Source organism: Cheilinus undulatus, linkage group 6, assembly GCF_018320785.1.
Source record: "Cheilinus undulatus linkage group 6, ASM1832078v1, whole genome shotgun sequence".
Lineage (NCBI taxonomy): Eukaryota > Metazoa > Chordata > Actinopteri > Labriformes > Labridae > Cheilinus > Cheilinus undulatus.
Genome location: NC_054870.1, coordinates 47,239,910 through 47,267,272, shown reverse-complemented (window position 1 = coordinate 47,267,272; position 27,363 = coordinate 47,239,910). Strand labels below are relative to the sequence as shown.

Here is a 27,363-nt window from a genome sequence, read left to right as displayed (position 1 = left end):
TTTGTTACATCTCTAAAACCAACATGTAACCAAAATATATGCTTAGTAAGTGAATGTACTTGAAAAACAAAATCAAACAGCCTAAATTACAGCTCTTATTAATGTCTACCAAAGCAAACAGCCAATCACAGAGAAGAGAGACGTTGATGATTCATCTTCACATTCAGACTCAAAACAAGAGCAAACTGCTGGAAGCTGACTAACTTTATAGAAGTGTTGGTGCTTAAAGGCGATTAGAGCAGTATGATTTAGAAATCAGACTTTAAGACAGAGGAGCAAATGAGCTCAGTCTGTGCTGCTATTTGCTGCTGGAATCCTTTTGTTTGTATTCATCAATTTTTTTTTTTTTTTTTTTTTTTAACTTTTGGCAGGTTCAACAGACAGCTGAAGTCTTTTTCTGTGTTCATCCTATTTACTTAAACTTCAGTGTGTTCTAGAGACTGATGTATGTTTCTTTGTTTATTTATTTTATTTATTTATTTAACCTTTATTTAACCAGGATTTATTCTCATTGAGATATACAAATCTCTTTTACAAGGGAGTCCTTTGTTCATCCTTAAAGTGTGTTTCAAGGACTGAAGTGTTAGTCTAAACTACATTTATATATTAGTATTGATATAGGCTAAATTTAATTTGTAATTATCCCCATATTGAATAAACCCCAATACTGTGCATCCCTAGTCAAACTAAAAAATTTAGTAAAGTTTTAGGTTCTTATGTGGGCCTTTTTCAATGGATTTCTTGCAGGCCAATTCAAAGGACCAAGGGCCACAGTTGGCCCATAGGCCATAGTTTGGACATCCCTTATATATTAGCTGATGCTCAGAGTAATAGGAAAATGTTCCTAACATTAGTAGAAATTAATTAAACACTGTTAGAGTCTGGTCCATATTGTAGTTTCACACTGGGGTCTGGTGTTTATAGAGTTATGTCAATGAACAAACGCTCTTTTCTCTCTAACAGTGTAATCATAACATCAGTACTATTGGAGTTCAACGGTAATTTAAAAAAATACTATCTCCAAGTCGCATCTTTACCCTAACAATACACACAAAGTTTATGCAGTGTGGAGCTGTACTGACCTTCTCCTCTGTGCTCCTGTCTCTCTCTCTCTTATCTCTCCCTCGTACACTGCTGTCTGTCCGTGTCATATCAGGCCTGTATGCTAAATTCAGACGCATATTAGCTTGTTAACCAAACACCAGCAGCTACGATATTAGTGGAGAAAAAAATGCATCATTCTATACATTAATCTTTAATCAGAAGTTTACGCAGACTGAGAGCTCTGTCCTCTCACTAACAGCCAACTCACTGCGACCGTCAATGCGTAATTGGAAAGGACGAGGCTAACGGAGAAGTAAGCTAGCAGAAACATTTTCAACATCGTCTTGCCTACGTGCCTTAAAATAAAACTTGGGATTATAGCAGCGCTCCTCTTCAACATAATGACACCTGTACTGCGTCTGCCCTGAGCCTGCCCTGTCTGTAAGAGCTGCAGGAGGTCCCTCTCTCATCATTGCGGAGTGTGGCTGCTTGCTCCAGATGCATAGGATTGACGAGAGGGAAAAACATTCCACTTGAGTCTAAAATGTTCCAGAAATAAGAAACAAATGGACTGGGCATGAATTTCAAATCTCAAATCAGAGTGGAGTAAAGTTTTTGGGGCAACAAGTAATACCTAAAGTCTGCGCGTCTGGCATGCACACACCTCTCCCACTTTGTCATAGCACCTGTGCAATGAGGAGTGAAAACCTCTTAGCACAGACCCATTTTCTCGTAGCATTTGCGACATATATGTCGCACTGTACAGCCGTGACATGGACAGGTAGATAGGCAAGAGGGCTTTGGTACACCTTTAGACCAATATCTAATGTGATCTAATGTCAACAACAACACTTCAGCCGTCCACTGCAGCAGGTGATCATAGTGGCATGTCTGCACAAGGTCTATACAGTGTAAACAGTGTTCAGTGGGATCATACCACACAAATTTTATTTATTTAATATGGACATAACAACTACATTGGAAAACACCAGATTCATTGTTTTAAGTGTTATAGCACTAGTGCTAATTTTCAACACTCGTCCATAGGAGGCTTTTAAGGAGGGGGTCCAAAGTAACAATAAAATAAACAATAATACCACAATTCTATACATTATTACAGATCAGTAATTGAAAACACTCCAGCTAAATTAGTAAGAAATATCCCTGTCATGTATTCATTTCTCTCTGCAGCAATAATAAGGCCAAATAATGTTAACATAAACCAGATATAACCCTTAACAGTCATCTAATTTGGTTTTTGGCTGATTCTTCAGGGGATGATGGACAGACCAGGGGCACATATTTTTGTTAGAAAAGCTTGAATCAGTGATTTTTGCACAATATGTCCCCTTTAAAATGATAAGGAATACAATGTCCGCAATGTTTTATGAGTATGAGTACAAGACCTTGGGAAAACAATAAAATTAGGGATGCATGCAGATAGCTGGCTAAATTTGTAAATCAAATTACCCAGCATAAGATTTATGAGACTGTTAATCTAAATACCTCTAATTCTTTAGAAACATATGCCTGAAATTCTGGTCACTGGCTCTTTCAATAATCTCATGAATCCTCCTGCCTCTAGTAGCCACTGTAGCTTACAGTTAGTGGCCACTGCCTTCCTGCCAGAGCTTTCCCCGGCACTTGAAAATGAAATGAGAAGCTTAGCAGTTAGCATGTCATAAGAACAGCACGGCAGTGTTTTCAACGAGAAAGTGGAAATAAAGTGGTCTGTAGGCTCTCAAGGGTTATGCTCATATATAACTTCTCAACTGAAGTGAAAAGAGGCCACAAATGAAAGCATTATATCAATCTGCAAAGAAGAACAAAGGCTGGTGGAACTAGCTGCTGATGTTAGTCACACTCTACACAGCATATCAGGTTCACATTGTACCCACTGACACAATGACCCTGTGATGACTTTGACTGTTTTCTCATCTTTCCACTAGTTAAATGAATAGAGAAATGGACACCTTGGGACATCCTTAAATAAAATTGTGAATTATTGTGCAGCCCTACCTCAGATGATTCAGTTCAGTGGGCAATATGTAGCAGAGTTCACCAGGCTTTTCTTTTTATGTCATACCTTCTAGTTTTTCACTTCAAAAACTCTGGACTATTTTGTGCCCATCCCTGACATACCGTCCTGACAAAAAAATTTATATTAAGTTAGAACATGACAGTATATGGAAAAGATAAAGATGGTTGGCTACTTTTACAAGGCACTATTACTGTGTTTTTGTCAAACTGTGGATTTGTGTGCTCATGTTGGTTAAATATACACTTGAAGTTGACACGTGATAAAGAACTTTTGGGAGATTCACTCTCCTGCTGCATGGACATTCTTTGCTTATCAAATCTGACACTTTAATAAGAGTCTAAGTGAAAATTCAAAAAAGTTCAGTGAGTTAGTTTTGACTCGGTAATTGGTTTGTTTCAGTACTGCTGTCTCAGTGAGTGTCAGATAGTGTTTCCATCAAAGTGCTTTCTTACTAACAAATGGATTAATTTGACAGAACCTTATTAAAAATCTCATTTGCAGGTTTAACATTTTGGTACCTCTGATGTCAAAGAATCTGAAGTAAAAGTCAAAGTACCTTTTCAAACAAACCACATCAGAGCAACTTTTAATGAAACTTGTTTTGTTTTTTCAGTTCAATCTGTCACTGGATCACATGAGCCTTCAGTCTCCTTCAGCCACAGCTCGGTCTGAAAATACGACCAGCCACGAAGCCTCCGGGACAGCCTCTATGGAAACAGCTGTTTATAAACACGGGGGCGTTTCCCAGCCCAAGTGTCACGATACCTCTGGACTTTCTGAGGTTAGCTCAGGTTGCTTTGTAAATAGAGTTTCAGAGGACAGAGTGAGCCCCACAAACTCTGCAGACCTGTTCCCCACACCAGCCTCCTCCAGAGAGTCCATCCTCTCTGAGGGTTCAGACAGAGACAAGAGCTGGTCTGGTGTGCGGCTCTCCTCTGTGACGTCTCCCACCTCCTTAAGCCGCACCGTCTCTCCCTGCTCCTCTGTCCTCTCCGGCATTTTCTCCCCCGCTGTCGTCCAGATAAAGAAGCACTTTCTGGCCCCTGGGTCTAGTCTGCTTCAGACCCCTTTCTCTTCCTGCGAGAGCCTTTCCTCCTCCGTCTGTCCTCAGTCTCCTCCTCCTGCTGCTCCCCGGCACCGACCTCCTCTCACCCGACTCTCCCTCCTCACTGCCATCCTGAGAAAAGGCAGACTTCCTGTCCTGTCCTCGGCTCTGCAGAGGCCGTACACCCCCTGCTGGCCTGTAAACCCTGTGACCCTCTCCTTCTGTAATGCCTGCTCTGCAGCCTCCAGCGTGGCCTCCATTCCCTTGGAGTTCTCCTCTCGTTTCTCCTCGTCTGCGTCTATAGATAGTCAGAGCCACGTTCATAGAGGGCCTAACAGATGCATCACTTCACCTCCACCTGAGATCAGCAGAATATCAAACTCTCAGACTCAAACAAAGTCATGCCCAGAGAAAGTTAATTTCAAAAGCAACTCTACACGGGGGCAAGTTATTTCACCCTCTGTAGAGAAGGGCAGCACACTACCACGAGCTCCTGCTTTTTGCTCAGACTTTAAATCTGTTTCTCCACTAAAGCGTGAAGAGTCAGACTCTGCAGCTACTAAAAAACTGCAACACTCACACATCACTATTTCCCCTGAGCCGAAGCTGAGTAACAACCACATGTACCAGAATAATAACCTTAGAAAACTCATCTCTCCATCCCCTAAACAAATTAACAACCAAGATACCATAGCGCCCCAGAAATGGAGTCCCCCAAGAAATTCATCCCTCTCAAGGCTTCACTCTCTCTCTCAGCAGCTGAGGTCTACACCTGTCTGTCCCTCTCCACCTCCGCTTCAGCCATCTCACTCTCTCTCAACAAGTGTCACCTGCAGCGGCATGGCATCTCCTCTAAATGTGTCACAAAACACAGCAGGAAGGTGCGAGCTGAGAGGGAGCTGCCCTGATTCTAAACGCACCAAAAACACATCTCACTGCCTTCTGTCACCTTCACGCTACACACCTATCATTTTCTCCGGATGGCCGTCACCCGCCGACTCCCCCACACCAACTCCCTCTCCTGCTCCACCTGTCAAAAGCCTCACCCCGTCCCCGTCTCTCTCCCTGCGCTCCACACCCTCCCCGAGGCCGGGGAGTGGAATATCAGACTGCAGTGACAGGGAGGGTAAAAAAAGAAAGGTAGCCGTCCTGCCTGTCGTATGCATGACCTGTTTAGGATGTTATTTAATGTCTTCTCACGCTTTGTAGTTATAAACAGATTTCCCGTCTCTATCATAGGATAACAGGTGTTATCCTCAGTGTGGAGCTGTTTTTAAAGACCCTGTAAAGTGAAAAAAAAAAAATCTTTATTTAGGTTTGTTGTATGACAGGCCACTGTGTTATGAACCCCCAGGTCAAATTTCAGTCAAATAAAACATCAGTATGTAAAATTAAGCTTCAAAATCATGAAAAATGAGGCTGTAAAATCTGCTCCAGGATGATGTGGGCGTGTCTGTTGAATGAGCTGAAGCCACGCCCACTCAGGAGAAATATGATCCTCTCAGATTTGAAAAATGCTACAATCTGAATTGAGGAAAGCACTCACACTATTATCCTGCATCTTTACCTTTTGTTGTCCTTAGAAGAGTCCAAGTCCGTTTACTGGCTCAAATCTCTGTTAAGATGCTTGTAGCGCCACTAAGTGGTTAGGGTTAGGGCAAGGTAGTAGGGTATACCCTGGAGCCCACCTTAAGTCCTAGGGTTAAGGTTAGGTGTTTAGTCTAGAGCTCTGAAGGGGGGTTAGGTTTAGGCATAAGTCACTAAGCGGTTAGAGTTAGGGCAAGGTAGTTGGGTAGGGTATACCTTGGAGCCCACCCTAAGTTCTATGGTTAGGGTAATTACACAATGCGGTGTTGTTACATAATGTGGCGCTACAATGCTTTAAATGATCCATAGACCACTGTGGCTGATAGATTTGGCAAATTTACCTCAGTGAAAAAAAAGCATTTAACTGACAACTTTCAATAAAAGCAGTGACATCAGCTAACAACAGACTGTACAGAGATGAGCTTGTGACATCATGAGCCCACATATATGCCCCGCCCAAATCAAACCAAGCCAGGAAAGAGGTAAAAACTTTCTAATGGTCTAAATCCAGAATTCAGTAGATCTCAGTGTTTTCACATGTTTACAGCAACCTTATTCCAACATATCTAGAGTGTTAAGACAAAAATTTTGGATTTCACTTTACAGGGTCTTTAAATTTCTGCTTTCCTGTGACACTCCCTAACTGATGATGTGACTGATCTTTTCTTCTCAGTGTCTTCTAACCTGTATGTTGTTTAAACTTAATGACTGATATATCCGATGTGTGGAGGAAGGAATTAACTCATTGCCTCAAAATCTATGCAGCAGCTCTAAAATTCAAGCTTGAAGAAGAGATATGTCAGCTTGATGTTATGTAACACAGAATTACATTAACCCCGTAAAAATCAAGCTATTCTGTGCATGTATTGCTTGTTGGTATGTGAAACTTGGTTATAACCATATACTGTATGACAGAAGTGGGTGTAGACCTTGTCAGATCCTCTTGTTTTGCAATTTGGAACTAGCTATCTCTTGTTTAACCACCATGATCATCATGATTACTTCTTATGGGATCATAATTTATTATAGATGCCCTGATTGATCAGAATGCGATCTTTATGGACTAATTTTCATCAGAAATATGTCCTTGGTAGATTGGAATGAATGCTTCTGGTGACCTGTGATCAAAGTGCAGAGTGGTGTTAAGAGATATATATGCCAATTCAAATTCTACTCAATAAGTATGAAGCACATCAGCACAGTGAATCAAACTGAAATGCAGCACCTTCAACTGCTGGCTTGTTTTTTGACTAAAAAAAAACCCTCTTTAATGTCAAAGTAAAAAGAGATTTGTACAAAGGTTAATTGTACAAAATATGTAATGTTCGGCTGCAAATTGCAGCACTGAGTCTGTGTGGATAGGTTCAGGCTTGCACATCTGTACACTACAATTTTACTCCATTCTGCTTTGCAAAACTACTTAAGCTCTGTCAGGGTGCACAGGGATCGAGCGTGAACAGCAGTTTGAGCTTTGAGTCAGCCACTCCAGAATATTCACCTTGTTGTCTTTAAGCCATTTCTGTGTAGCTTTCGCTGTATACTTTGGGTCATTGTTCTGATAAAAAATAAATCTTCTCCCAAGCCGTAGTTCTCTTGCAGACTGAATAACATTGCCCATCAGGATTTACTTGTATTTTGCTGCATTTATTTTACCCTCTACCTTTACAAGCTTTTCAAGGCCGGCTGCAGAGAAGCATCCTCACTCCATGATGCTGCCACCACCATGCTTCACAGTGGGGATGGTGTGGTGATTTGTAATGTTTGATGTCCATCAGACACAGCATCTTTTCTGATGGCCAAAAAGCACCATTTAGCTGCAATCAGACTCAAGAACTTTGTTACATTTGACCATGGAGTCTCCCACATGCCTTTTGGTGAACTACAGCTGAGATTTAATGTGAGTTCTCTTCATCAGTGGCTTCCTCTTTGCCACTCTCCCAGAGTCTCTCCCATCTCAGCTGCTGAAGTTTGAAACTCCTTCAGAGTAGTCATAGGTGTCTTGATGGCCTCTCTAACTAGTCTCCTTCTTGCACGCTCACTCAGTTTCTGAGGACAGCCTGATCTAGGCAGATTAAACATGTGCCATATTTCTTTCATTTCTTGATGATGGATTAACTAAACTCTAGGGAATGATCAGTGTATGAAAATGATGTTGTATCCATCTCTTAACTTACACTTTTCAATGACCTTTTTTCTGAGTAACTTGGAGTGTTCTTTTGTCTTCATGGTATAATGGTAGCCAGGAATACTGATTAACCAGTGACTGAACCCTCCAGACACAGGTGTCTTTATTCTACAATCACTTGAGACACATTCACTGCGCTCAGGCAGTGTTAATTTTGACAGTACTTTTAATTTAGTTTCAGTTATAGTCTTTTGCCAGTCTTTTAGTTTCAGTCATAATTTAGTCATCTAAATTGTTTTAGTTTTAGTCTAGTTTTAGTTGACGAAACTTCCCAACATTTTAGTCGACGAAATTTACAGTAAATTCAGTCGACTGATTGGATTGGATAGGATATATTCCTAACTTGCCCCTACTTTCTACATTATGAAATTAGGTTTGATTGGATAAACTCTCTGTCAAACATTTTTCTATTTTTTTATTTGTTGACTAAAGTGTCAATTAATTTCGTTTTAGTTTTTGTCCATGTGCACTTGTTTTTATTGGTTACTGTCAAGTTTTCGCCAGGGGAAAAAAGGCTATTAACGAAAACTATGACGAAAATAATTAGTCAACAAAATTAACACTGCACTCAGGTGATCCTCATTTCACTAATAGTTTGACTACGAGCACCAATTGGCAGGACCTCTGTTGAATTAGATAAGTCACTTTAAAGAGGGTGAATATTTATGCAGTCACTCATTTTACCTCACACATTTTTGTTTGACAATACTTTATAGAAATCTGTTTTCACTATGACATCAAAGAGGTTTCTTGTAACTTTTTGGTCAAAAAAGTCAAACTATATTGACCATCATTGATTTATAAATCAATAAAAGTGTAAAACATCCAAGGGGGTGAATACTTTTTATAGGCACTGTAAAAACTGCACATGCCCTTAAAAAGAGTCCTATCATAGTTCATCTTTGGAAGATCAGGAATAGATTGGTAGCTGGCTGTTGGCCCTGATGTGGTATGACTTGAATGCAACCTTAAAAAAGGCAACCAGGGTGCTTTTGGCCCTCCTTGGCCTCTGTTGTTTGGACATCTGGGAACTGCAATCACACTTTGATGCAGAGCAAATCAAGCGAGCTGATCTCACCTACACAAAAAGTCCCACGAGAGGAATACAACAGTGCATCATTCTAAACCAGAACAAAACAAAAGAGCTAATGGTGTGAAAACACCCTGAAACTAGAGACTGAGACAAATACTGATCGGGAAAATATTCATTGCTATTGGAAATCCATTGTGAGGTATGTGTTAATTTGACCACCTGGTTAAATCAGAATTCAATTAGTTGAATTAAACCAGAGGCTTCATCCACTTCTTTAATGTATTCTGTGTTTGTGACTAAACAGACTGACATTTACAGCCAAAGTAATGAGTCATCTGAGCAGCAGTAGGGGGATTCCAGTGGTGTAGCAAGTAATCACTCCATCACTGCTCCCAGGCTTCTCACAGATGTCTTAAGTGCGACGACTTTGCATGATTAGCAGCCAGAGGCAGCTGCAGATAAAGCATGTCTGTAGAAATGTAAAACATACATTTTACAAGGCAAAATCTCTCTTACAAAATACATGTTATTTAAATAGTGAATGTGTTAATTTTCTGCTCCTTTCGTTTTAATCTAGACGCACAAAATTAAACTGAGTTACAAATCGCTCGCTGCAATTCCCACCAACACCCTCCTTCTGGATCAGCAGGTGAGTTCACTCATTTGAATCTAATCCAAATAATTCATCGTCATGAGAGAGCTGCAGACACCCTTGAGCAAAAAGTCAGGATTGTAAAATGGGAATCAAGCCTAAGCTATGCAGTTTGCATTAATAGTTAAAGATAAAGACTAATACTGTGTGTCCACTTATCAGCCCTAACAGAAAACTCAATTTTCACTAGTAATTGTAAAAACTGGTTCAGCAAAAATGACAGCAAACTTATTTCTTTAGGACTTGCAGGGGACAGATTATGCAACTGAAAGTATGCAAATAAAACCATGAGGATACTTATGTTGCATTTTAAAAACTTTTCACACTCCAGATGAGAGCTGTTTGTGAAAAATAAAAAGCATGCAGAGATGTTGCCATGTCATCTGAGAATATTGTATCTTTACTCACAGAAAGCAGCAGGCCTCCCTCTGAGCTCAATGAGTCTAGTCTGCTTTGCATTCACAGGCAATAGATGAGCAGGTAGAGCGAGGAGAGAGTCCGTATGATACGCTGGATGGAGGTGTATCAGACACGCACGCTGAGGTATCACTGCACACTTCACAGCTGGCTCTCACTGCAAAAATATAATTTACAAAACAAAGAGGGAACATGAATGATTCTGTGGTTCTTACAGATGCGTTCGCCCTCTCAGCTCCGGCAGCAGTCAGAGGAACTTTACGCAGTTATTGATGAGATATTGGCCAATTCCCTTCCACCAGTGAGTTATGGAAAATATGTCCAACATTAATCATAATGTGCAAATGTTGATCTGTTTTAAAATTGATGTAATGCATTTTTGCATCTTTCTGATCACAGTCACCACAGCCCCCCAGGCCAACGAGCAGCAATGCTGGACTGCAGGTAAAGTTTGTTCAGAGCCATCTGATCCGAGTTACTACCTCTCTTACCATCACAATGATGACATTAACACTATTTTTTATAAAGATGCAACAAGTGGCACTATGTCAAGAAGAAAGAAATGAGAATCTCTTAACATCTCATCAAACTAGGGGTGCACAATATTGCCGGCAAGATATAGCCACATCGGTTGTTGGTGGTGGTAAACATCAGCTGACTGTCTGGAGGATTTTTTTGAGCTTTTAGCAGAGCCAGCCGACCAACCTTAGCTGAAGTTAACACAGATAAGATATAAGATGTTTAATGTCATGTGTTTTAAAAGCTGCTACTGGATGTCTGAATTTCCCTCAGGATTAATAAAGTATCATTATCTACCTACCTGCATGCCTATCTACCCATCTATCACTACATGCAGGAGACACATAGAACCTGCACAGTGTTCAATTCTGTGAGGGCTGATGCTAATATCAGACAATGTTTAATTTTAAATTGGTCAAAGAAACAAGACAACCTTTGCCTTTGGTTTCCACCAAACAACACAGAAGCTGCAGCATGACGTGCCTCCGGTCACATGATTAACATTGCATGTCTAGTGATGTGACTATTGTGTACATGCACACTAGGGCTGGGCAATTAATTGAAAATTACATTTTATTGCAATTTGGCCTGCTGCAATTTTCAAATCGCAAAAGGTGCAATATTTTTTTGACCTAAAATTTGTATCAAAATACTAGTTTTAAACTATTTTTTCAGCAGAGATGTTATGCATGACATATCATGCAATCATTCAAATGACTTTTTTTTAGAATAGTCAGCAAGAAGTCCCTCCATCTTAATTTTTGTACTTTTTTCTTATTAAATATGAGAATGAATAAAACCCTTCAAAGCAACAATTAATTTCCAAATGGCAATACGAGTCAAAATCATCCGAGTGCGATATTTCTAAAAAATTCTCCAGCCTTTGTTTTGGAATAAAATAAAGTTAAGGGTAGAGATGCATGATAATGGACAATTGCCCATATCCGATGTGCCGATATTTACAGATTCATTTTAGCCGATACTGATAGATATTTAAATATTTAAATAATATTTAAATAACTTTACATAACTTAAAATTCAGTCCTTTGAGCACAATTTTAGGTTTGAGGAAGAAAAAAGAAAAACTTTTTTTCTTAAAACACATTTTAAAGTTTAAAGAATGAGAATGAATAAATAAAGAAAAAGATCTCAACTTACATAGGTCTGTTGGTCCAGCCTAAAACTCCACTAATTTATTAGTATATATGGCCAGATTTTACAGTCGATATATGCTTATATGCACGGCCAACATATCTGCCGAGACGGATATCTGGCCAATAATATCGTGTATCCCTTGTTAAGGGATTATTGTGTATCAAATCACAATTGCAATATTGAGGGGAAAAAAATCGCAATTAGATTATTTTCCAAAATCCTTCAGCCCTAGTGCACACTGCAATCATGATGCGCAGTTCATTCAGACCTCCTTCACTTTTTCAGTTTTGTAATGTTGCACCCTGATGCTACAGTTGTTTGAATTCATATTTATTCTCATTAATCTACACTCAGTACCCCATCATGACAAAAAGAAAAACAAAAGACATTTTTGCAAATTCATGAAAAATAAAAAACTGAAATATCAAATTAACATAAACATTTAGACCGTTTGCATCAACATTTGAAATTTAGCTGAGGTTCCTCCCATTTCTCTGGAACATTGCTGAGATGTTTCCAAACCTTGACTGGAGTCCTTCCTGAGGTAAATTAAACTGACTGGACATGATTTGGGAGGGCACACTCCTCTCTATAGAAGGCCTCACAGCTAACAATGAATATCAGAGCAAAGAAAAATAAAAAAACTAAAAAAATATATTTTGCCTTATCTGAATGACTGCCTTTGCATCCCTCCATTTCAAAAAGAGTTGTTGCTTGCATTGGAGGAAGAAAGAAGTGTCAGCTGCTGCAGTGCTGTTTCCAGTGTGGAGAGTGTTTGACTGTGGTTAATACACGGTGCTTTTGTCCATTTTCTGCTGAAAAAACCTTTACCAAATGAACATAAAAACTGCATGTGCATATTTATCTATAAAAATTGTTCTGCTATTCTGGTGGTTCCTGCTCCTGCCCACTCTTATCCCAATCACATGATCAAATGGCATCCCGTGGGAATCCTGCAGAATCTCAAAAATGCAAGGCACAGACCTGGGGAAGGCTTCAAAAACCTCTGTTGCACTGAAGGTTCCCAAGAGCACATTGGCCTCCATAACTCTCAAATGGAAGCGGTTTGATAAAACCAGGACTCTTCCAAGAGCTGGTCGGTCCATCCAAACTGAGCAATCAGGGAAGAAGGGCCTTGGTAAGAGAGGTGACCAATAACTGGATGGCCACTCTGACAGAGCTCCAGAGATCCTGTGTGGAGATGGGACAAAGTTCCAGATGGACAGCCACCACTGCAGCCTTCCATCAATCTGGGCTTTATGACAAACTGGCTAGACAGTAACCTCTCCTCAGTGCAAAACACATAAAAGCCTGAATGGAGTTTGCAAAAAAATCCAAGAATGTGTTACTTATTCTTATGTTAATGTGATATTTCAGGTTTTTATTTTACATAAATATGACAAATGTCATGAATTCTGTAATTTTCTTTGCCATGATGCGGTACTGAGTCTAGATTTATGAGAATAGAATGAATCTGAGATGTCACAATGTCATTTAGCAGATGCTTTTATCCAAAGTGACTTACATCTGGGACAGGTATTCCTGGTGTTAAGGACCTTGCCCAAGGGCCCACACTGGAAAATAGTGCCTGGGCACAACGTTGAAAAAAGTGCTGGGGGTCTGAATATTTTCTGAATGCACTGTATTTCACGACATATCATTAAGGCCTAGTAGCATATATGTGTGGGAAACACTGCTTTAACTTTCTATGAATTAAACATATACGTGTCCTCGAGACCTGTTTGTTATTTCTAGGGGGGGAAATATTATGCAAATGTTAGAAATCTATGTTTTTATCAGGTAAGAAGATTCTTGAAGCTGGAATTATTTCATCAAATATGATACACTTTTTAAATTTGCATGTTATTGTGTGCAGCTTTATGTCATAGTAGACATCTCAAGGCAGACCATGTTTAATTCACAAGAGAGATTTTGCCCAAAAAAATGACAACATTTCATCATCCTGTGATTCTTCTGGGTATTAGTTTACAGCTTTAGTGAATATCAAACGACCAAAGAAATAATAAATTACATCAGGGACTGCGTCTTCAAACTGCACGTTTGTTTAGAAAATTTATAAAACAACCACAACCAAGTAAGAATTAAAAAAGACACAGCTGTGTTAATCCTGGAGTTCTGGGAACCAGGTTTCTCTTATCAACACAAACTGGAAGTGAGATAAAAGTGAATTCTGTCTTTTTAATCTATGGCACAAAAAATAAAAGACATCTGTTCATTATTCATCAAAGGACCCACGCTCTCAATCCAGAACCACAAAGCTTGTGCTTGCTGTATGTGTGTAGAAGGAGCCACATGTATGAATTATAAATTCAGATGTTTGTCCGGAGTCAAGACAGTGGTCAAATGTGCCAACTTTAAACTTTATTTTGTAGGTTTTGTTATATGAAAAATGGGTTCTAATGAGAGTCCAAAGAGGGGATCAGACTCACAAATGTTAAGATTCATCTGTTATTGTACTGTGTTCACCCATGACTTCCTTTTATCTTCTTTTTTGTCACAGGATAGCAGATGAGTACTTTCATAACTTTAATTTTCACCCTCGGCTGTGAAATAAATGTTCCATTTGATTCCTTTCTTTCTCCCTTTCAGCAGAATAATTCATCAGTTCTAAAGTCCCTGGGCCGTGAAACCAAATATGTGAGTGACAGTTCTTTTAATTTGAACAAATATTTTTCTCAAGGCTTTACATCCACAGCAATAAAACTTCTGAATGTGTGTTTAGTTATTAAGATTCAATTCAAGTTCAAAATTCAGCATAAAAAGCTGAAATCAAAATCAAAATTTTATCACATGAAAAGACTTTCATGGTGACATTAAAAAGCTCCATTAGGGGCTTTATTCTTCCAAGAATCTCTCCGAAAGGCTGATGCAGTCTTGGAAAATAAAGACGCACTTTTCAAGGTAAAAAGCTGCAAACAACCAAATAAACAGCTTTCACCAACATCAGCCAGTAGTGTTAAATGAAGATATTTAGGAATTTCTGTTCATCCATTTATCAGTATGTGACATCCCTCTGACCAACGCTGTAAAGCAAAACATCTCTTTTTTCTCAATTGCCTCCTCTGTCCTTGTGTCTGTTTCTTGCAATTCTCTTTTAATTCTTCCCAGGGAGGACCTAAGATGTGAGTAATATTGTAAAGGAAAGAGCAAATTAATTTGAGAAACAGCCTTTGCAGGTGTCTAGTGGTTTGGAGCGTGCCTCATGTATGTGGTTGACTGGGGTACGAATCCGGCCTGTGGCACTTTCCTGCATGTCTCTCCCCAGCTGTCCACTGTACACCTCAATCAATAACGGCATAAAAATAAATCTTAAAAAAAGAAACTGCCTTCAGAGTGAAGAAAATATCCACTCCTCTCTTGGCTGTGTGGAAATATTTTTGGACATAGATTACACAGAGTGGGCCTCCAACCTTTATTGCCCACCATATTTGCATTTTTCAATCTGTATGAAATCACTATCACTTTTAGAGATAAAAACTGACCTCCCCTCGCCATCTATCCATGGCTAAGGTAGTAAGTGATGTCTGACACAGGCTCTGCAGCTAAAACAGAGAGGGAAAAAATCAGCCCGTTCATTCTTCCTTAAATGCACTGCTGTTAGTCTGACATCTCATGTTAACCCTCTGAAACTGGCGTTGCCTTACACAGCAATATCAGACACGTGTTATTAAAACATTAATACCTTTTGAACCATAAATTGTAAGCACTTGTTTTTTCCTTCTGCTGAACCATTTGTAGCTCTTACAGAACATTTTCGTGCGAGCCTGGAACTTGGGTGACTTTCCAGGGTCTTTAAAGCTTAAATCTACAACAGCAACTCTGATATTGAATGTCTTTTTTATCCATTTATAATCAATCTTTCAATCATTCCTGCAGCTGGCAGGTTAGCCTGTCGCCATGTTGTCTTTTTGTATTCATTCATTGTGACTTGGCTGTAACAACCAATGGCAGGCTGTTCCGTTTTCACATCATGCTTTGCCGTACAGCACATGCACAAACACTTAAAAACTGCAGAAGAGAGCCGGAATGACTCCGAGAGAAAGAGACACAGAGGCTGTGATGTAACCTTCAGACTGTCTGCAGACAGGAACTGCTTTGAATAATGACTCAAATTCCTAAAAGCACAAGGACTTTATTTGTAAAAATGTGAATATTTTTGGTTATGTTTTAAGTTTTTGGCCTTAGAGAGATGGGAAAACAAGTCAGTGTTGTCCCTTGTTGTGTAGAGTCAGGACTTGTCTTGTCATGTTGTGTTGGATCCTATCATATCGGGTCTTATTGTATCTTGTCATGTTGTGCCATACTGTATTGTCACCAAGGATTTAAACCCCTAGTGACCGGGGTTTACAGTCCAACTACATACTTGAAACCACCTCTTAAAGGGAGCTATTAGCTGCTTTTGTAGGCAGACATCTTTAAAAAGATTCAAAGCCAAATCATTAGGAATATTTCTCTAACTCTGGTCCTGTGTCGACAAATTCTACATTTCTGTGACAGCTGAGAGCTAATACTTTTAACATAAATGGAAATGTTCCTTTTTTGTGCTGTTTTTTTTCCAGGCTTCTCTATCCAGCCTGCAGCCAACCACAAGCATGGAAAGGAAGTCTATGGATAATAAAAAGGTAAAAACTCAAATATAGTGGTGCAAAATCCTACTACAACTTCTGTAACAATGATTTTGTAAACACTGATAAAAAAGAGCCAAGATTGCTTAGGAGTGCTGCTTCATGTATTTGTAAGTATGACACACAGGTGCTCTTAGGTCTCAAGGAAAAGTTCATGATACAAAACAAGGAGAGGTCAGACTTGTATTTTGTCTAGGGTAAAAAAAAAAAAAAAAAAAAAAAAAAAAAAAGGCATAACCAAAAAAAGTGTAGGCACAAAATCAAAAAGCCTTTATTAAATGGGCTAAAGTGCCTAGGCGTTTCAACTATCAAAGTCTTCATAAATGGGCTAAAGTGCCTAGGCGTTTCAACTATCAAAGTCTTCATCGGTGATTGTTCACACATCTTCAATGCTGTGGCAGCTGCTTTGCAATCAGGATCAACTTCTCATCTCAGGTGCAGTGAGAAAAGTGGGTGTGAACTCCTAACTGGTGCACTCCAACAAAGCAGACTCAGAGCAAAATACAAATGTTACACAATCAGCAAAAAGAAAGAAACTAGAACCATTATCATAAAGAAAAAGGAAAACAAGATAGTAAAAATAAAGCCAAAGAACAATGATTAGTACATAAAGTTCCTATTGTTTCACTAAACGTCATCATCTCTAATGAGAACAAAGGTAACCTACAGATATGGAGTGTAGTCCAGCTCCTCATTTACCTCTAAATTCCACCAGATATGTGTTCGGTCTGTTTGAACTCCAGCACGGCTATGGACCAGATAGGTTTTAGTTTTAGTCAATGAGAGAGCCTCCACCAGCTCTGCTACACTGCATCTCTGCTCCATCAGAGCTACGGCAGTCTGGAACCCTCCATAGCAGATACACTGGACTTCTATTTCTGCTGGATGCCGGACACAAAATGAGACAAAATATCCAGTTATATTTCAAAATAAAATGCTCCGTGTTGACACCAGAGAAATGCGAGACTGTATTTCCTTTCACTACATCGACAAAACGTCACAATGGGGCGTAGCAGAGCCAGTAGTCAACAGGTGAGAGGAGCAAGAGAAAGCGCATTTATTTGTGAAGGGTTACTGAGCCATGAAGCACAAAAATCCACGTGAAAGGACAAAACAGAGACAATTCAAGCAAGTTCATCCAACTCCTGCAGTTCAGTTATGTTTTATAGCACTTAAGTAGTTTCTACTCGCACGGCCAGGTGTGATTCTGTAACTACCGCGAAACTCGTCTCGTGGGTCCAGCACTGCTCCGTGCTGCACTGCAGATGCAGTCAGTGGGTGTTGACAGACAGCGGGGCACGCAGTCAAACTGCAGCGAAGCCATGATGGACTAGAGATGGACCCAGTGGAAGTCCAGGCTTAGTTGTAGCCTTTAGGTTGAGGATCCAAAAAGTCTCTCTTTGTGATAGTTTCTTCAGTTTATCTCCTGCATTATGGAGCTATTATTGTTGCAAAAGTATTTGCAAATGTGTACAAAGATCTGCACACAAATCCACAAATGTGAAGAGAAAGATTGTCGGTTTTGCACGAAGCTTTGCAATACTTTTGCTCCATACTGCATGGCCTCTATACCAATGGCTTTGAGAGAATCTGGATTGCATTCATGGTGCTGTTTATAATGTTTGGCCATGGGATAGACTTCCTTTCCAATCCAGACAGCGTACTTATGTTCATTGATTCTTTCTTTAGGTTGCCTTTTTGTTCCTCTCGCATAGAAAAATCCACATGGGCACTGGAGTGCATTCAAGTCTGACCTTTCCTGACCTGACCTTGATTTTGTATGGTTAGGCTGGTTAGATGGATAAATGGATCAACCCAAGGGTGTTTCAACAAGTGGCCGAGGATGGCATGAAAGAGGCCTCGGAATTTCACTCAGAGTGACATCCAAAAAAGTTCAATTTTTCAGCCGTTTGCAGCAGTCTGCTAGTATATTCTTGTGGCATTTATATTTGGCACATTTTCTTTTGCTTTTTTATTCTTATTTTTTATAATTATTTTAACAGAAAGGTGTGTAGGGAAGGAAACATTCATAAAAAAATGCAAGTAAACTTCTGCACAATGTCTAACTTGTGAAACAATGGTAATGATTGTGCACTGACACACTAAGTGTTTAACACTGCTGTAAATGACAGTGCACAGGAGTTTGCATGCAAATGTGAAGTCATTGAGGTTATGTTTTGATCACATATCTTCTTTATGAGTTGAGAAAAGAATCAAGCCAAGGTTTAAATGTTGCCACTCTGCTCACAAAGAGTGGGAGAGTTTTGTAAAATGGTTCTTAAAGTTCATTATACTTAAACTCTTAATCTTGTGTCAGACGAAGCCCGGGGTTATTCGCCCGATGACGGCCATTCCAAGACTGACGGTGGAGGACGAGGAAGAATTTTGTCCCAATCCCTTCAGGCAATTTCACATCAAGCAGACCTCATCTGACAACAGAAAGGTTTGTGTATGCCCGAGCTTTAAATATGATGCATTGTTCCTATCCTATTAGCAAAACTTTATTCTTATGATTGATGGATGTAGAAAAAGTCTGACTCTCTCACTGGGGTTTTTTGACGTTTTAATGCCCTACGATAATCTTGTCATAGAGTATCCCAAGGACAGAGAAAGCACACAAATAATATCCTTGTCAGAGGTCTATAGTCTATGGTACAGTATGTACCTGCTATTTAAAGGGTGCATTAGTAAGACAAGTGATCCCACATGTGAATGCACAAAGCACTTCCACTCAGCTCGTCTTGTTACGTAGAGATGCACAGCAGCTCTCTTAATGCTCAGGTGAATGTAAGTGCTTTAATGATAGAGTTTCACTGAGTTAAAAAAAAAAAAAAAAAGCTGTGAGACGGTGAGCTTTTGCCTTTTTTCCTTGTTGGCACAAGACCAGAGACAAGGAAAAAAAGCAAAGCTACCTGTTAGATAGATACCTGACGTCCCAAATGGACCAAAGACCCCGCAGTGCCAAGCTTGCTATTATTCCTGTATGTGCTCACTGAAAAACACACAGTAACACGCGCTTGTGCTAATGAGAACTGAATTCAACATCTTCCTCAAACGATACTAAACTGATGTTGGTGCCTATAAATATTAACGCACACTGTCCAGAGACCAATATGCACCCAATACATAATGAAGGTAGGGACCAAAAGCAAACAATGAGTCAATGTATGTTAAGAGTAGACCCCAGGTAGTCAACGATTTGTTTGTTGATTTGTTGCCCCGTCTGTGTGATGTGGCTCTTGATCTTCTGACTAAGGAAACAAAGGCTTCCTGGCTAAGGAAATCATTGCAAATTGGACTTTTCCACAAAATTCTAATACTTCGCAATAGTGGAGTTTAGATTTTGTGAGCTTTAAGCTGATTTAATCTTGATGCTAATCATCAAGATTAAAACGAAAGAAAGTCTTGGAGTATTTGACATTGTAATGATGAATCTAGGAGATATGGGAATGTTCCTTTTTGAATTTAATTACTTGGAAAAACAACTTTTTTTTCATGATATTCTAATTCATTGAGATGCGCCTGTTGAGTTTGTCAAAAGGCATGTGGAGACTCCATGGTCAAGTGGAAGAAAATGCTTTGATCTGATGAGACCAAAATGTTTTTTGGCCATCAGAAAAGAAGCTATGTTTGGAAGATACCAAACAAACCATCCCCACTGTTAAGCACTGTGGTGGAAGCATCATGCTGTGGGGATGCTTCTCAGTAGCCAATCCTGAAAGGCTCGTCAGGGTAGAGGGTAAAATGACTGTTGCAAAATACAGGAAAATCCTTGAGGACAATCTTATTCAGTCTGCAAAAGGGACTATGGTTTTGGGGCAGATATACTCTCTAGCAAGACAGTAGGCATGTTTACATGGACCACTTGTAATCGGAATGAATGCCTGATCGGAATGAAAATGCTTCATATACACACTCCATTCGGAATGAAATCTTCCGATCCGGCATATTCGGAAAGGAATTTCATTCCGAAAGAGAGGGGTGGTTTATGACAATCCTCTCCCCGTTTGGGGCGTTTTTGTCTTACTGCGCATGTCTACCCCACGTGACATGCTTCGTTATTCTCCTCCTTTGAATGGACTAGAACAGAAGCCTATTTACAGCTGAGCTTGGTGCTTTGACAGGGGAAGCACCAGAAACATCAGAACTGTCTGCAGCACACGATAAAGGTCTATTTCTGAGTACAATAAAGTAGAAATAAAGATAATATTAAGTAAGAACACGAGCAAATATACAAACTGATATTTTCGCGCGGGGTTAGGGTGAGTTGAAAAAACGAGCGAGCGACCTGACGGTTTAAAGCTGGGTTCCTAACTTTTATCAACAATATTTAAAGGTCTGAAAGCCGAGGCCCAGATATTGGATGTTTCCACCCACAACGCCATTAAAATGTCTTGAATGTTCAAAGATATAATCTAAACAGGACAGGCATAAATATGCTATGTATCACATAACTTTTTTTTTTTACATTTTTAAACGTTTTTAGACTCATAGAGCTACAAACCCTCACCTACTGAGTGAAAACTTGACTTTAAGGCACTTATGAGCCCTACAGTCTTTCTTCTGCATATCCGTTCAATCAGAATCCGCTTACCCCAGCATGCGTCATGAACTGACCCATCTCCGTGCGTAATTTTGGATGCCTTTTAGCACTGCACCAAGTCATAGGACAGCCTGTGTACTGATTAGGATTAAATTTTAAGTTATAAAGAATTTGTTTTTACTGTTATGAGACGAGTTTTACCAATTGATGAGACCTGGAGTTAAATAGACCACAGGATGCCCCGTTTAATCATAAGTTATCAAGACCATAATAGCACTTCTTGTTGACATAAAATTATATCGTATGTAAATAAATTCAGTTGATACTAGTTTGGCATTAAATATTTTTATAATAAGGGGTTAAATCAGGCTGACACTGAACTGAATCACTCACCAAAGTAAGGTATGTCTGCATTTGTTGCTGATAGACTTTTACACAGGGGAAATTTGCTTTCCTGACAGCAGCTGTTTTAATCCCCCCAGAGATAGAAATTTGGTTTTAAAAGGCAAAAACCTCTGGCTCTGATATTTGTTAAGGCCTAGAGATGCAGAAAACTAGTCAGAGGTGCAGACAGGACTGGACTCTATGAGAAAGCGGATTGCAGCTGTGCATGGTGGGTAAATTCTTCATCCTAAAAGAAAAAAAAAACAAAACATAAAAAGTAGACAAAATAAATGAATCTCCTTCAGTCTTAAAAATCATGCAGTCTGTATCAGCCTATTTTTGGACATGAGCATGTTTGCAGAGCTGAGAGGATGCACTTGTGTGCGCTCTGCCGTGTGTCTTTTTATGATGTTCCTCCCCGCTCTGAAGAGAGTTCAATGTACCATAGGCTGTTTAATGCCTCAAATTACCACCTTTTCCTGCTATAATTATAGTTAGATCGTGATAAATGAGTAGAAATTTGTATTTGAAATACATAAATATTGAAAATTAATATTAAAAAATATCCATCTTTTTCCCCAAACGTCTCGCGGGCCAGATGACACCTGCTGGCACCGGACAGCCCGGTGTAGAAGAAGAAGAAGAAGAATTTCTTCTTCTACAGCAAATTGTCGGTATAGATTTAATGGTGGGACGATAAGGCGCATGTCAGAACATTTGTATTCAGAGCAGATTGAGATCCCTGAGCACATGCATCTGAATCGGATTGTATCTTCCAGCGTCCATGTGTACAGACATGATTTCATCTCTGATCCAAATGAATTTAATCTGATCGTGAAAAAAAGGCTCATGTAACCGCAGCTTATGACCCGAAGCAAATAGTGAAAGCTACACAGAAATGGTTTAAAGACAACAGAGTGGCCCAGACCTCAATCCAGTTGAAAATTTGTGTCTACACTTGAAAAGTACTGTTCACGCAAGATCTTCTGACAGAGCTTGAGCAATTAAGCAAAGAAGAAGTGAGTAAAATTGCAGTGTTCAGATAGGCCTGAACCTATCCACTAGGGGTGAGCATCACTAGTGGTCCCACAATACGATATTATCACGATACTTGGGCCATGATTCGATATTATTGCAATTTTAAACATTTTGCAAAATAGTGAGTATTGTGATACTATATATTGCGATCTATACCATCTTTTTTACCATTTCTAGTGTAGGAGCCATAATGTAGTATGTGTGTATGTGTCACGTGGTGTTTGGGTTGCTGTGGTAACGCACGGGAGCTTGGGTCACGTGATGTATGTGGTGAATGCCGGTTAGGACTTAGAGGCGTGTTTACCTGCAGTCAGGTGGAGAGAGGGGAGCAGGGTAGCTGTAATTTTTGTTGACCGCTTCGCTTCGCTTTGCCTTGCCTTTTGTTTGCTACTGTGCACTCGAATCCGTCCAGTGTGTAACCATGCAAGCTGCTGTTTCATTAAAAACACCTAAAGTGCATTCAGAGCCTCAGTGTGCTTCTCTTGACAAGCCCGCAGTGCGTCAGACAAAATACAGGACCCACACCTTTCCTCTCAAGCGACAAGGCTGGTTTTTGGAGTCGCTACATCTAGCATTAGTCTTGCCCTCATATTTGTCGTATTTCTACAGTATTTTATTTTCATGTTGCACGTCTTGCAAACCTCGTGTGCCATGTCCATCTCATTCGTGCCCTGCTTGCATTCCTAATGTCCTTCCCCTGGTGCTGCCACATTTGGTGTAACTTTTTCCTGCCCTATGACCATCACCTCTGCAGACCTCATTGGACAAAGAATTGTCCAAACAATTGATTTTATTTTTCCATTATCATAGACTTAAGTTTACATGAGCAATTGATTTTGAAAAAAGCGATACTTGGTGGATGAGACAATACGATATACCACCAGACAAAATATCACGATACTATGCTGTATCCATTTTTTCTCCCACCCCTACTATCCACACAGACTCAGTGCTGTGATTGCAGCCAAAGGTGACTCTACTAAATACTGACCTGAATGGGGTGAATAATTGTACAGTCACTTACTAAATATGTAATGTTAAATTACATATTTTTATTTAATTAACATTAATTTGTAGAAATCTGTTTTCAGATTTCAGACAAAGAGGGTTTTTTGGCAAAAATGTTAAATGACTGCATATTGACCAAAACTGATTTAATAAATTAATAAAAGGGTAAAACATTCAAGGGTTGACTACTTTTTAGCGGCACTGTAAATCTCTAGTTGGGGTCCCATGGAGCCTCCCTCTGTTAAGTTTGTGTAGATTAGGCGATTAAGATAAGATCTGTCTGATGCATTCATCCTACCCACATTATGCACTACTCATAGGACACATTTTTAGTCCCTTTTATCATCCAAAAAGTTGTCTGTGTCCTAAAAATGAGTGCAACCAATACATCAATGTAAAAATGAATCACACACAGCCATGAGCACAAGTGCCTTCAGCCTCTGTCTACGTAAATAAAAGAAGCAGGAGACCTTTGAGTGATCTCCCACTGTAGTCTGCCATTTGACACTCCAGAGTGGTGCAATCTTATTTTCACCAGCTCAGACTTAATTCGAAAGTGAGATCTCTCTTTCATTTTCAGACCAATGAAAAGGTCATCCATGCCTTACCTTCAGATTTGACAACACTACAGAGAGTACAAAAGGCCACAGCTTGCTTTTTAGCCTGTTCTGGAAGCTTAAAGTGCCCATCTACTCTGTTTTTGTTGACCTTTGCTGGTTACTTTTAGGATGGATTTTAAAATTTTACTGCAAGCTTTTAAGCCTTACACGGCCAGGCACCATATTTATTTTGTGGTCTGTTGACTTTTTGTACACCTGACCAGAGTTTGAGATCCTCTTGCAAGAACCGTCTGTTTATTTCTAAACTCAGCCTAACTCGGATTAGCCAGTTCTGTGCCCACTTTTAAATCACTGCAGATAACTTTCTCTCAACAAGTTTTTATTTTAAAGCTAAGCCACCCCGACCACGCATTGCACGACCTGACGCTATTGAAAATTAACCCCCAATCATTGTATACTGCAAGTGGCTTTAAGATTTGCTGGGATACATAGCCTAAAAAAATGACTAAATTAATTTTCCTATAAAACAGAACTGGTGTTCCTTTTGCAACACACGCTGTGCGAGGAGCTGTCTCTTCCTCCCTTGTTTCCCTCAGTGAAACCTGCAGGCGCTCTCTGGCATGACTAAGAACTGAGGAGTGACAAGTGGTGCCTCATTCTGAGCGACACTTAAAATGGCATTGAAGCAAAAATATAAAGAAGAGTTTAGAAGAGTTTGGCTTCACCAAAGCCTTTGGAAATGCAGAGAAGGGCAGCAGTGTTCTATGTGTGGAGCGCAGTTATGAAAGCTTGAGAACAAAAAGACTGAACACATGTTAAAATAAAGCATTTGACAACTCTTAGACTGATCATTTTGTGGTTCATTTCAAAGCACACGAAAAAGAAAGTGTAAACATGAAACACTGACATCTTAACCTGAGCTGTGTATCTCTACTGGTCTTACAATTGGATTTGATTCTGATTATCAGCCCAATGATTCGATCTGATTTGATATCCTAAAGCTTAAGGGAGCAGTGTTGGTATGTTTGATCGTGGCAGGATTCATTTGAAATGATCATATAGGGCTCTTAGTTGAGTTTATTTTCTGTGTCACTGTATGGTACCTTCACACCACAGATGTGTAGTTTCTCATAAAAATGTTTGAAGTTACAGCACTCAGCAATCACAATGGTAAACAAAACAATCATGACAGAGTCCATCCATCCTCGATTAAAAACAGCTTGTCGCTGCCATCTTTTCTAACTCTTCCTGACTCGTGCCGTCTCTCCATGTCTCAGTCAGCAGACAGCACCCGACCACATTTGTCAAGCCGGTCACAGAGCACTTCCATCTCATTACACGGGCCTTGCAAAAACACTGGAGTTGAGCGGCTAAGAAGTGCCACATGTGACTACTGCTACCACAAAGACAGATAAAGCTTTGCCATTTCAGACAACCTGCACTGAAAGCAACCCTGTTTGGAAGAGAAACAGGTTCATATCTGAGTAATTATGGTAGATCCAGCTAACCTCGGGAAGCAGATGGATTCACCGTTTCCGTGTTTCTCACTGGAGGAATCCAGAAATCCAGCACTGCTTTATACTCCTTTTTTCAAACATGAATTGTTTAAGTAAAAAGTAAGGCGATTCCAAAGAAGCTGTACATTTCTCAGTGAAAACATCATTCAACCACATCAATCAGAGACGGTTCAACATGCAGGTTTAAGCTGAAGAAAAGATGAACAAGCTTTCAGTCTGAACCCTGTAGGTGATTTTTTAACAAGGTGCTGCAGTGAAACAGCTACAGAATTCAGAAGTGCTTCCTGCCGCCCCTGGTACCTTGCTGCGTTACAAATTCTTTTCAAATATTGTTTTTCCACACCAAAAGTGCAACAACTCTTTAATAAATTATCTTTAATTATCTTAAAATTAAATTAAATAAACACTCCAGTTCCTTTAAACACACTGACAAAGGATAAGAAGCAACCAAAAATAAAAAGTATGTGTTATAAAAGACCTTACCAAAGTGATTTTTGCAGCCTTACGTTAAAACTACTTTCACTCAAATAAAGCTAAACTAAAGCTAAGCTACCCAAATAAGAATGATTATTTAAAACTTTAAGATAGGTAGAAAAAAAGTTTAAAATTGTCAAAAAATAACAACTTCAGGACATACAGTGCTTAACAAATTTATTTGACCACCTGTCATATTTGTCTCAGAGACCATCCAGCATCCTGAAGTGCTTTAACGCAGACTCTTTCATTTTCAGTGAGCTCTCTACGTTTTACCATTTTGAACAGGAATGAGGAATTTCAAACTGAATTCACCTTTTTATACCCAAATTTGAGCCGGCTCACTGGGCTTCTCTGAGAAGTCAGAAATTAATCAAGCATAACATTCAACCACTAAAACTCATTTTTCTGTTCAGGAACGCAAGTAAATAACTATAATTTGACAAATTAATCAAGAAATATTAATGTGCTTTACTTTTTTTCCAGTTTTTTTTTCCGTAAATTTGAAAATTTGTGGATAACAATAATAATTCTATTTTAGCATTAAAAGTATCATTTGCGTTAAAGAGCTTCTACATATTGGTGTATTAACCATTGCAGAAACATAAAAAATGATTTTGGTAATTGGCAATGCTATTAATTTAGGGTAGCTGTGGCATAAACCTTACTTTGGTTAGGGTTAGGGTAGTCTAATATATTTGTTAAGCACTGTATATGTAACCTGACATGCTAGATAGATCATCTTTCAATGAAGAAATGTCGTCAAGTTCTGAAAAAAACTGTGCTAAAGGCAGCATCCACGCTAATGTCTTCCGCCGTAATTGCACTAGCCTCTTGTTGCTGTTTGCTTACATCACGACTCCAGCACGTAAAGAAGTACTGCCTCTTTCTCCATAAACGACACCAATTGGTCCTGTCACTATCTTCCAGTCAATCAAATCATTTTATTACAACAAAATCTATAAATATATTTGCTCTATCATACGTTGGCCCTGAGAGCTCACAGCACTGCAACTTAAGAAAACATATGCAAAAAGACAAAACACAAGCAAATTACGAAAACATCTTCATCAATTTGACAAAACATGCGCAGAATTTAGAAAATACGCTGCAAAGACCAACACAACACATTAGAAAAACGCGCTGCAAATACACCGCAACACATTAGAAAAACGCGCTGCAAATACACCGCAACACATTAGAAAAACGCGCTGCAAATACACCGCAACAGATTAGAAAAACGCGCTGCAAATACACCGCAACACAACGGAAGTGTTTCCAGAGGACACTTAAAAGTGATGCACACAAACATCTTCATCAATTTGACAACACATGCGCAGCATTTAGAAAACGCGCTGCAAAGACCAACACAACACATTAGAAAAACGCGCTGCAAATACACCGCAACACAACAGATGTTTTTCCAGAGGACACATAAAAGTGATGCACACATTCGGACACGCTTATTGATGTTGTTGACCATAGATATGGATACGTAGATGACACGTCCACAGC

At 39.5% G+C, this 27,363-nt stretch overlaps 1 protein-coding gene across 3 annotated transcripts in view; it reads left to right on the top strand.

Annotated features, from left to right (window-relative positions):
* LOC121510971 (muscular LMNA-interacting protein) overlaps positions 1-27,363 on the top strand; it is a 77,199-nt gene that overhangs the window by 35,691 nt on the left and 14,145 nt on the right. The window contains exons 4-11 of one of the 3 annotated variants that reach the window (XM_041789404.1): positions 3,699-3,866; positions 9,513-9,584; positions 10,053-10,130; positions 10,222-10,305; positions 10,404-10,448; positions 14,289-14,336; positions 16,259-16,321; positions 18,642-18,767. In XM_041789404.1, the coding sequence (XP_041645338.1) occupies positions 3,699-3,866; positions 9,513-9,584; positions 10,053-10,130; positions 10,222-10,305; positions 10,404-10,448; positions 14,289-14,336; positions 16,259-16,321; positions 18,642-18,767 (684 nt within the window). Of the gene's footprint in view, positions 1-3,698; positions 5,271-9,512; positions 9,585-10,052; positions 10,131-10,221; positions 10,306-10,403; positions 10,449-14,288; positions 14,337-16,258; positions 16,322-18,641; positions 18,768-27,363 lie in introns of all 3 variants that reach the window. The other 2 variants (XM_041789403.1, XM_041789402.1) reach the window with 2 other exon arrangements.